The following is a 12,324-nucleotide window of genomic DNA, read 5'->3' as shown; positions in this document are numbered from 1 at the left end:
ATATTACTTATCTTTGAAACTCAGTATTAAGTAGTAGGTCTATTTTTTTAAAGTTTATTTATTTATTTTTGGCTGCACTGGGTCTTCGTTGCTGCGCGCGGGCTTTCTCTAGTTGCAGTGAGCGGGGGCTACTCTTCGTTGCGGTGCGCGGGCTTCTCATTGTGGTGGCTTCTTTTGTTGTGGAGCATGGGCTCTAGGCCCGCGGGCTTCAGTAGTTGTGGCATGCGGGCTCAATTGTTGTGGCTCGCGGGCTCTAGAGCACAGGCTCAGTAGTTGTGGCGCAAGGACCTAGTTGCTCCGCAGCATGTGGGATCTTCCCAGACCAGGGCTTGAACCCATGTCCCCTGCATTGGCAGGCAGATTCTTAACTACTGCACCACCAGGGAAGTCTAGTAGCTCTGTTTTTATTAGTCAGTATTTTCTAGTATATTGGTGAGCCATATGTGGCACTCTACAGATTCTGATACTGTATATTGAGATTAAGCCACCTACGTACATCACATGGTGAAGGTAACATTTGTCGGCTCCACTAAACTAAATAATTGAGACCTATAAGTTGATTTTGGAGTCAATGCTTCTATCTACATTATATGGTTTTAGTGATTTACACCACTCAAATATATTTTAATAACCTGCTATAATAGATAACTAATTCATTTTAAGAATGAATGAGTGAATGGCACGCACCATGTATCTCCTTCATTTTGTGTCATGGAAACGTAGCTTCTCGTACCATAGAAATATGTGATTTCTAAAATGTTTCAAAGTTTTGTGATAAATATCAGAAAATGCATCAGGTGATTCTAAATATTTAAGCATATATTGCCTATATTTCATATAACCCTGACTCAACAATATTTATGTAGGTGATTTTAAGCAATTTGGTAATTTTTTATTAAAACCATTATGCTTTATCGTATATTTCCATTGATAATTCAATTTGACCTAATTAGGCAGATTTCTCATGAACGGTATTGTTGAACATATTGTGCATTTGTTAAATGATCTGGCTATTCAACTTGAGTACTTTATATAACCTAGAAATTTTGTCATTTGTACTTATAATAAATCAAATGTGAAATGGGATTTTAACCAAACAATCTAGACATTTTTGTTAGAGTGCATTTAATTAAAACAACTAAATATGACTCCTAAAATATTTTAAATTTCCAAAACTTCTAAAATGTAAAATGTCATTTGTGGAGTACAGTTGATTGTCTATCCATCTAGTTGACTAAATAAATTTACGTAGGTACAAGAAAAGTTTATAGAAGACTACACTAACTGTGCAATCCTGTGTTCTGTCATTTCAATGGTAATGATCCTTGGCTTAATTATAGCTGTAACACTTTAGACAGAGTAGTTACTGTTTTGAGGCCCCAAATATTGGGGCTTTATAGTTCAGCTTCTAATGCACATATAAATGCATGTGCTTATACACGAATACGTGTAATAGTTACATTTCCTTCCTCTCTTCTTGGAACCAGCCATTTCCCTAAGGTGCTGTGATCCTTTTAGTGGGAAATGGTATGTAGAGACCAAACTCAGGGTGCTAAGTATGCCCATTTTTTATGCGGGTTGTCATTGAGAAGCAAAGAATTTTAATAACTCAGCGCTTTCCATATAACCCCTAGTCCGTAAGCTATAATGTCTAGAGGCTATTATAAACCATTATGCACAGTGTTATATTTGGTTTTGAAATTATTTATGCTTGATCTTTTTTTAAAAGGAATTTGCAGCAGCTGCATAATAGTTGGATTTCTTCTTTTTTTTAGTTGCCTTAACTTCAATTGTAAAAACAAACAGGGACTCTTATAATAAAAATGTCCTGAGACATTTTTTGATATTTGTGTCTTTCATGCAGCTCAGAATATGTGAGATTTTCAGACCATTGTGCTGTTTTCCTCACGCTGTATGGTAGTAGAGAATGGAGTCTAGAAGCTTATACACAAATGAGGAAATAGACATTCAGCCTAGAAAGCTTGCAGTTTGGAGCAGGAAAGGCAGATTCACTGTGGAACACTACTGGATTCTGCTGTTCGAAAGTTACCCTGAAAGAGCCCAAGGCAGACACACACACATACACACACACACAGCTCCCTCAGCAAGGAGAAAAGAACTGCCTGTTTTTCTCAATGTGCTTTCAATTTGCTTTACATTTTGAAATAAATACATTATGCCAATAAACATTTCCTAAGGTAGACGTTTTCATTGGTAGACCTGAAACTGTACTTAAGTTATAAGCCTCTGAACTTCTGTATTTTTCTCTTAAATTATAATTTCCTTTTATTCCTGTTTAAAACCCAAATGTAAAAGATGTGTTCATATGCTTTTTACTCACTCACTTTCCTCTTTTTTGTAACCACAGAATGACAGCCTTAAATTTTAATTTCCTGACTTGGCTTGTCCTAGCCTTACTTTTTAAAAACAGTGAGTTTAATTTAAGTAAATTTCTCAAGCCATTAATACTTAAACACATTTGCACAGCATCAAAGCATCTTACGATATTATTGCAAGCAGTTGAAGCTCACTTCTTCAGTTCCATGTGCTTTGGATTGCTTTTTGCATGATTGGCATTGCTAAGGAGTGTAATAAGCTAGCATGCAGGCAACAGGCACCTGGGTTCTAGTCTAGACATCAGCAGTTTCTAACTGCATGTTTTTAATTCATTAACTTCTTCAGATGAAAATGCTCTCATTTTAAATTGGGGACTATAGTTATTTCCTCCACTTATCATACAAGGTTTCTATGAAGATCAAATGGATATAATATTACTTTCAAAATGGCAGCACAGGGCTTCCCTGGTGGCGCAGTGGTGGAGAGTCCGCCTGCCGATGCAGGGGACACAGGTTCGTGCGCCGGTCCGGGAAGATCCCAAGTGCCGCGGAGCGGCTGGGCCCGTGAGCCATGGCCGCTGAGCCTGTGTGTCCGGAGCCTGTGCTCCGCAACGGGAGAGGCCCGCGTACCGCAAAAAAAAAAAAAAAAAAAAAAATGGCGGCACACTTGCCAATGTACATTGGTGGTACCTATTTTCAGACAAAGGGTATGCACTGTCCCTGTCCTTAGAAACATAGGCAAGGAGGCCTCACTTTGCACTCTGGTGTATTATTTCCTCTCACATGTTCTTTCTCATTCCTTGCTCCACTCTGGCAGAACTGTGTCAGTGGGTCACCAAAAGAGATTGCTGATTCAACTGATTCCTGAAATAAAGGTAGTCAGATCTCTTTGGTGTTATGGAGATGAAACAACTGATTTACTGGTCTTCTCTATTTTTCTGCTGCTTGTGTTGGCATGTCAACTGACATAGAAACAGTCCGTCTCCATGTGACATAGATCTTTCCAGGCATTTCTTGTGTTAGTGTGCTGTTGTTGACCTACTCCCCTGGATACCTCTGTATCCATTTGGTTCTCCCTTGGGTCACTTTTTTCCACTTGCCCTGGCAAGATTTCACATAGCTGTCAATAATATTTCAGTGACCTGCTTTCAATATATCTTATATAATAAGCAAGTTTACCATGTACAGTTTTTGGGGTGAACTGAGAAAGGCTAAATGAGTGGGGAAGGCAAGTTGAGCTCAAATTCAGAGTGCTCTACCCCAGAGAGTACACGACCTGGATTCTTTTTTGTTTGGTTCGGTTTGGTAAACACTGTGATATTGAATCTTCCTTGGGCCAACAAAGATAGAATTGCTTTAGAGCAATTTGGCACTTATCTTAATCTTAATAGTTGAAAACCAATATGTGACTAAGGAAAGAGCTATTCTTCTAAAAAATTGTGACATCTGAGGCTATGTGATTACAACTGTTGGGAAGTCTATCAACATGTAAGATGAAAAGAACCCTAGAGACATTGGCGACAAACTCCAAATTTGGGAAAAGTCCATCCCTATTAGTGATTGTTAACTTAGACATGGGTGGGATGTGGAGGCACTGGTGGATGGAACACCCTCCATCACCATCTGGACCTTTGACCCATGCTAACTTTTAGGTCTCTTTTCTATGAAAAGTTAGCAACTCTGAAGTTGGGAGCATTTAATTGTTTTGTGCAGACATAGGGAAGCATTTATGCGTGGGAAAAGTTTGATAACCATTAACCTTACCTTAGCCACACTTCATCTCAGGTTTATTCTTGACTCTCAAGATACAGCTAAAGATTTCAACATTATCTCTTAGATAACTAATACATTTTAAAGGATGCCCCACTGGGAAGGAATTCTGACTTTTAGAATTTTAGTCCAGAGTAATTCTTTTCTTCAGATAGGTTAAATGGAATTATCAAATAATTCTTAGTCTTTTGGACACCATTTATATCTGCCTATTATTTTAAAAAATGAAACAGAAAAACATAACACCATCTTATAAGTTGTTTTGTTTTTGCAAAATCATTTTTTTATGACTTAACGCAAGTTTCTTATGAGGTCTGTGAACTGTAAAGCACATGCCCTGCCAAGGCTATTGACGGCAGCAGCTACTGTATGAAGCTGCTCTATGAATATAACAACAATGGCAGTTCTTGTTCAGCATGATGAAAAAAACCATTCATATTCTAAGTGAAAATGTGGAGATAATTTAATTCCGACAGAAAACCACCTGTGGACATGGTCTTGTCTCATTTTTTGTCTTGTTTTATATAAAGGATCTGCATATTTATTTAAAGTGCTTCAGCAGGATATCCCAGTTAGACCTCTGACAGTCCTTTTTCAGTTCACTTCTGCCCAGGGGCAATTAAAGGTAAATTATGGGCTAAGTAAGATAACTCGCGGGCAAGAGAAGGAAGATGTGCAGTAGGATTATTAATGTTGTAATGAATTAGGGTAGAGTGACATGTCTGCAACAGCACCATGAGTTAGTCATTTAGCAAGAATTCATGTGCCGAAATCTGTAATTCTTTTTTTTTTTTTTTTTTTTTTTTTTTGGGGTACGCGGGCCTCTCACTGCTGTGGCCTCTCCCGTTGTGGAGCACAGGCTCCGGACACGCAGGCTCAGTGGCCATGGCTCACGGGCCCAGCCGCTCCGCGGCATGTAGGATCTTCCCAGACCGGGGCACGAACCCGTGTCCCCTGCATCAGCAGGCGGACTCTCAACCACTGCACCACCAGGGAAGCCCAAAATCTGTAATTCTTACTAATCCTTTAGTGTAAATGAAACTAACATTTAAGGAGAGGGAATGAGGAGGGTGCCCAAGGATCTATTTGACAGTATTAAAAAACATCCTCCTAGCACAAAGACATTTAATCCTCCTTTGTCAGAACTATTCCATCAGCTTGAAAAGTTGGCCCAGGGCCCCAGGGCTTCAAGGTAAGGAGGGAGAAAGAAATAGCAGTAGGAGGCAGCTGCCCTTTTGGCTGGTGGACCTCAGCATTTCCTTTCTTACCCGAGTATTCGACCTTCTGCTCTTCCTTTACCTTCACAAAGTAGGTATGTGTCTGCTCTGACCAGTATTTCCATTCATGGCTGTAAGAAGTGCTTGCTTTGTACTCTCACGGTGCGGAAAAGGAGCTGCCCACTCACGTTCGCCTTTTTGTTCTGCGCTCAGTGGTTCTTGCACACAGTGGCTACTGTGTCTTGGTGTCTGTCTACACTGGGAGGTTCAGGTGTTCCAAGTCGTCTTGCCCTCCCTCAACTCTGAGCTTCAGGGCTTAGGTGCCCCTCAAATGCTCTGCTTTCTGAAATTCGGATAGTTCAGTCAATTTGATTTATTTCTTCATAAATTTCATTTTGACTTGGGGGAAGCTGACTGTTTGAAAAGTGTTTTCAAAGTACTAACTAAAAATATATGGCACCTTCTTTATATTGATCTTGTTTTAAATATCTGGTCCTGGAGGAAGAGCCAAACATGAATAAGTGATGAGCCATCTGGGAGATCCAACAAGAACACAGTTAAAGTCCAAGTTGAAAATATACTAAGCCGATAACTGTGTTAGATTCTCTTGAACAGACATTGGGAATCCCGAATTAAGTACTATGTTGTCAAGGATCAGAACTTGACTTTTACCAAGAGGCATTGTAAAAGCAAGCATGAGATTCTTTTAATATAGGATTTTAGGATACTTAATTTACTTTAATATAGAAAATTAATCCTATGTTAATTGAAGCACAGCTAAGTAGAAAAATTCTTAACCAGAGAAAAACAGAAACAATCCTTTCTTCCTTGCTCCTCACTTTTATCTCTGTTTTCACCTACATTCTCCCTTCCCCCTCATTTGTTTGTATGTATTCTTTTGAAATATGTATTTTTGGGTTTTGTGTGTATCTTTGTTATTTTTTGCTTACATATAAGATATTAGCATATTAAGATATTTCATTCTGCTTTTTTTTTTGCGGTACACGTGCCTCTCACTGTTGTGGCCTCTCCCGTTGCGGAGCACAGGCTCTGGACATGCAGGCTCAGAGGCCATGGCTCATGGGCCCAGCCGCTCCGCGGCATGTGGGACCTTCCTGGACCGGGGCACGCACCCATGTCCCCTGCATCGGCAGGCGGACCCTCAACCACTGCGCCACCAGGGAAGCCCTCTGCATCTTCTTTAGTCACTTGCTTTTAAGATCCATGTACTTTGTTCTGTGTACATCACTGATTCTAAGCCCTGCATAGTACTCGTGATGGACAGCCATCATCTTTAACTATTCACTCTCAAATGGTAGTTAGTATATGTCATATTGCTATTGTATGTCACATTTTAGGATGTCACATTGTTATTATATGTCACATTGTCATATATGTTCTATGTGTGTCACTACAAATACAAGCTCAAAATTACAATGATAACATTAAATTTTATTTTGTTAATTGGATTCCTTGTGTCAATTAGGTGTTTCAGTGCTGCACTGAAAAATGTTAGCAACAACCTGTAAGCAGTCAACTAAACTAAAATATGAGACTTGGATGGGCAGTTAACACACCAAAGAAATATGTATATGTAACCCACTTCCTTCAAACTAGACAAACATCATTTATTCAGGACTGTATCAAAGAATGCTTAAACTACTCTGGTGATTTTACTTAGTAAAACATTAAATGTGACTCAATGGCAGAAGTCAGCCCAGAACGCCTTGTCATCTTTGTCCTGTCATTTTTGTGATTCACAGTTCCGGGAAAATATTATGATAATCAATCTTGCCTACGTAGTATTTCAAGTTATGTATTGAGCCTCTGAGCCTTGAGAGTAAATATGTGTAAACTTGGATGGTGCCTTTACATTGGCAGTGACATGGCACGACAGACTGGGCAGAAACGGGGTAATCTACTTTGTGTCCTGTGAAAGTTTACAGGTTACAAACATGGCACCGTAAACCTTATGTCACTGAAAATTTATTCCAGACCCTAGGCAAGGAAGCCTCATCACCATACAAATACCACGTTCATTTGGAATTGTCTTACCTATTTGCTAAAAGTCTGATGACTTTGACACCTCATCTAAGCACTTCTTCCTGCATTCCAAGGCCCTGCTGACCGGACCCTACAATTTCCCACTGATAAGAACGCTAATGGAAGCAGCGAGTTAGAGCCCGGATTCACATTTCTACTTCATCACTTCTTAGCTGGGTGACTTTAAGGGTGTTGCCTCAGCTCTCTCTTCCTTTAAAATTGCCTGCTCTGTAAGACATGTGTAATGAGCCATACTTATGCCACTGGTGTTTTGTATGAGAATTAAATGAGATGATACATGTAAAATACTTAGAAGCGTGAGTGGTGTGTAGTAAGCACTTGTTAAATGTTGTCATTTAATCCACTGTGTCCCTTCCTCTCTGTCTCCCAGTCCCTCCCACAAGCAATGTACAAACTGCAGCTTCCTGACTCTTTCATGTTATTTTCCCACCTGGGTTACCCTCTTTACCACTTGTCTATCTAAACCCTGCCTATTCATGCCCTTTGCCTAGAGCATGGCCCTGGCTGCTCGTTGGTGTCCCCTCTCCTCCTCCTCTGGCCGTGGGACCACAAACCTTTCATCTGCCTGTCGTCACTCCACCGGTTTCACATGTGTTCATTTTTTCTCTTAAAGGACAGCAGAGGCCTTTCTTTTCTTATTCTTCTTTTGTCCATGAAAAGCATCCCTCTTAGATATCAATACTAGGAATAGTTGTGCTTTTTAAAACCACTGATTTCATTTTGAGCTTATAGACAGCAAATCTTATATCTGCTTGTGTTTCTGTTTCCTTCTTTGCATTGACTGCTAGAGAGCTCAGAGCCATGTTTGGAGTTTACATCTTGCCGGTGCATTATAGTTCATGGCAAGTGTTTTGACTACAAATCTCACCTCTTCTTCGTATTATTTATTTTTTCCACATTTCTCTGTGACCCTGCCTTGTCCACTTTTTAAATTCTCTTTGCTTATATTTACTTTGTAAGCATCTTAAATCCTTTTGGGAACTAAGTAGGGCACAAATAGTACATATTTTGGTTTGAAGCAACATGGAGGGAAAGCAGGAGCCAGGGCTCGCAGAAGACAGACACACGTTCAAAACCATTACTCTAGTTACCCATAGAGTGGCCTTGGACAAGTTATCCTTACTTTCTGAGTCTCCATTTCCTGCCCAGTTTAAGAGAGAATGAACCTCCCACCCAGGGTAGTTGTGCTGTGTAAATGAGATCATGTGTGTGAAGGGTCGAGATGCTGCCCATGAGATATTAGTTCCATCCTGTATCTTTAAAAAGTAAGCTATCCAAGTAAACCGATATTTCTTAATTAATTGGTATTTAATTGATAAATATCCATTTTAATTGATAAATTTAAATTTTCATAACTGAACTTAATCAATTTAATTGTTTAAAAAGATATACTATGTTTAGTAGGTGTTGATCAATTCCAGCACCTACAGGAGCTTCTTTGCTGGGTGGCTCAAGCACTCACCAGTTTGCTTAATAAGTAAATGCCCACAGCTCACCTTAGGTATCTGGGGGATTAGACTCATTCCTGTCTCCAACTCTGTAAAATCTCCTAATAGACAAAAGGCACTCAAGTGTGAAGATACAGCTGTATCTTATCATACTGCTTGGAGTGGGTTTTCTCTCTTCGCGATAAACAATTTCTGATAATTAATATCACTTAAGAATGCTGGATTCCTGGTTGTCAGAGGGAAGATTTTATCTGACAAAGGCTCCCTGGTGTCTACTACTTGCTGTCTGGAGGTCACCCGTTTTTTCTGCTGGCCCTGCTGGGACTGGGAATCCATTTGTGGGCTAAAGTGTGTGCTTCCCGGTCTGACCTTGCCATTGCCTTCTCTCTCCCCATTAGCCTTGTAGCGGTGCCTGGGAAACTGCATCCTGTGGGAAGACAGACGATCAGATGACGGCTTCCGGTCAGGCTCGTAAATACGTGAACGCCTTCTCAACCCGGACTCTGGTCATGTGAGACGTTTGCAGACAAGCATTATGGTTTTCAGAACACTTCAAGTTGATTTGGGATATAGCATTCCTCTACATGAAACTTTTCATGAATGGGAGAAGAGCCTATTTTTGTTGTGGTACAACAGTTGAGAACAGCACCAAGTGCATTTAGGTGGATGAAATCGTATCAGATTTCACCCAACTAAACGAATTTTTAAAAAAAAATTAATAAATAACAGTCTTACCTAAATTATTAGGTCATGAATTGTAGTCAGTTAGTATCTTACTGCAGATTTTAAAAAAAAGAAAACATAAAGTGATTTATCTGTATTTTAAGAGGACCAGTATTTTTTCTGTGATAGGGTTTTTGAAATTTTACACAAAAAGGTACTCCAATATTTCACTTTTCTCAATCACTAAACACAATGCATTACTATAAATGTTGGCTTAACACCATGGAATAAGTAATCAATATTGTAAATGCTCATTTATGGTTAATAACATTGGAGGTACATTTACTGTACTAAACCATTTTATGAGGGTTTTTTTTGTTAGCTTGCTTTAAAAATTATTACTGTATGAAATAGTTTTATAAAAAATTATATTTTTATTCAGTAATTTAATTTTGTACATGCCAAATGAAAAAAAATGTGTTTTGCTGCTATGGTCTTAGCCTGTAGACATGCTGCTAGTATCAGAGGGGCAGTAGAGCTTGGGACGGAGAGAAAAGAAACTTGGTGTTAGGTAATTGACTATGCACTAGTATTTCAAACTTTTTTATTTTTTATATATATATATATACTTTTTTTCCTTTTGTAATACATTGGAAAACTTGTTTGGGAGATTTTGCATTTGTGGTTGTTTTTTGTCTTTTGTTATTGTTGGTTTATAAGAGCATGCACTGCACTTCTTTCTTGGGAGATCTGTGTTGTTGAAGTCCTATGTTTTGTTTTGAGTTCAGCCTAACTGTTCTTTAATTCAGGGGTTATGTGTTTAATCAGCATTCCCCGTGGTCTCTAAGTGTATAGTCTCAGAACTGCCACACAGAACCTGTGTTTGCAGCTGGGGTCGATAGCCAGTTGCTGCCTTAAGAACATTCGGTGCAAGATGGCCGGCACTGAACTTTTGATATGACAGTGTACTTACTGCCTTGTAGTGAAATAAAGTTGTGCCCTTATTTTACTTACTTTTGACTTCTGTCTTACTTTCGACTGTGGACAATAGTTACAATTTTAAGAAAATGGAGTGAAAGCAGAGCACTTTCCTCTGTTAATAATTTGCACACCATCTGAACTTCACTTGAAGAAGCCAAGAATTATAACTTTGGAGAAAGAAGGACAAGCAAACCAAGTTCAGTAGTTCCCAAAATAATCACGTGCAGAATGACAGCTGGGAAGAATGGTCCAGAATCTATCATTCAGGGTTCCAGCAGCGTTTGAATTAGAATAATGCAAGGAGAGGTCGTTTACAAGGGTACTAATACCACGGATGTGGGCAGCGGGTAGCAGGACCACAAAGGGTAGTACGTGCTCATGGATGCAGGCCTGAAGGACACTGTCATGTGGAAGGGGAGAGTCATGGAAAGCAGGAGCTCTTGAGAGGAGCAGCGACCTTTGGAATTCTCACAGAAAGAGAGCCAAGGGTAATCCCTAACTTTATATTCCCTGTCCCTCCCATCTCTGCCAAGGGTCCTCATTGCAGAACCAACCAGAAGCTAGAAGGTACAGGAGTACCTGGATGCAAGGCAGCTGATCAGCCTCCTGGGGCAGAGCCAGAGGACATTTTTCCACTGGGGTAAGGACAGGGCGACCCAGCCGAGGCATCCATTCTGTCCAACTTCCACTGGCTTCCATCTCTCAGCTCAGTGTTCTCCTCACTGTGCTACAATATCCCTTTCACATAGTTTCCTTACAATTTCCTTTAGTCACTCCTTTCCAACTCATATTTTGAATTCTCATATGCATGATGCACTTGGTGTTCCTAGAGCCAAGGATCTGTTGCCCCTAATTATTAGTCTTTAAGACCACTTAGTATTCTTTGATTGTCTTTCTAATAGATAATAACACATCTCAGTGTTAGGAAGCTTATTACATTCACACACCCACAGAGTCTTTTCGAGGTGCTAATTCTGCCACTTATTAGGAGCTTGAACTTGAACAAGTCATTAACCTCTCTGAGCCTTTTTTCTCCATCTGTAAAATGAGTTCATTCCTACAATGCACTTTTGTTAAATAATGCACTATACAAATGTTCGTTATTACATAAGCTTTCCATAATTAAGTGATGCATGCTGTGTTGTGTGTCAAATGTTCATCTCATCGATAATGTGCATTGCCAATTGCAGAGTTCAACTTAGGGGTCATTGAATATCTATTAAAATAAATTAATGGCAAGAGTGAATTCAGCATTATATAGAACCAAAATATTTACTTTTGAAATAAGCACATAACCTAATAACTAGAGACTAAGCACCTAAACTAATGAAGTGTAAATTTAGGTTTTATGTATAAATACATTAATGTAGCACCCATTTCACAAGCATCTCTAAAACCTTTATCTGTCCTAGACATTTTTTTTAATTCTCCTGCTGTCTACCGCAGAGATTCCAGTACTAAAATAAATGGAAACAGCATTACTTACTACCCAAACAATGGTTGTCCTTTTGAGTCACTATGTGTAAAGTTTGAGTCCACATGTGCACATCGGAGAATAGGAGAGACACAGAGAATATCCTAAACTGTCTCTCAGCCATTAATAGGGCTGATAATCCAAGGTGAATAAAATGTACAAGGAAGAACTTATTCTCTTTAGAAATTATACAACATTAGAACTGCAAGAGACCTTTAACAACATGAGGGACTTCCAATAAGAGGTTCTCCACGCTGCTTTATTGAAAGAAAATCAGTTTTGGAGCCCAAACAGTCTTGTTTTAAGTTCAGACTCTGCCCTTTACCAGCTCTGTGACTTGGTAAGAGTTTTACTTAATCTCCCTAAACTTT

General features: G+C 39.4%; 1 protein-coding gene across 4 annotated transcripts in view; it reads left to right on the top strand.

Moving 5' to 3' along the window:
* MYB (MYB proto-oncogene, transcription factor) overlaps nt 1-10,511 on the top strand; it is a 35,394-nt gene extending 24,883 nt beyond the window's left edge. For 2 of the 4 annotated variants that reach the window (XM_032651810.1, XM_032651808.1), the window contains one exon: nt 9,234-10,511. In XM_032651810.1, the coding sequence (XP_032507701.1) occupies nt 9,234-9,350 (117 nt within the window). In that variant the 3' untranslated portion in view covers nt 9,351-10,511. The remainder of the gene's footprint in view (nt 1-9,233) is intronic. The other 2 variants (XM_032651809.1, XM_032651812.1) reach the window with 1 other exon arrangement.
* Nucleotides 10,512-12,324: the final 1,813 nt, after the last annotated feature.

This window comes from Phocoena sinus, chromosome 12 (genome assembly GCF_008692025.1).
Source record: "Phocoena sinus isolate mPhoSin1 chromosome 12, mPhoSin1.pri, whole genome shotgun sequence".
Taxonomy (NCBI): Eukaryota; Metazoa; Chordata; class Mammalia; order Artiodactyla; family Phocoenidae; genus Phocoena; species Phocoena sinus.
This window is presented reverse-complemented; position numbering and strand designations above follow the sequence as displayed.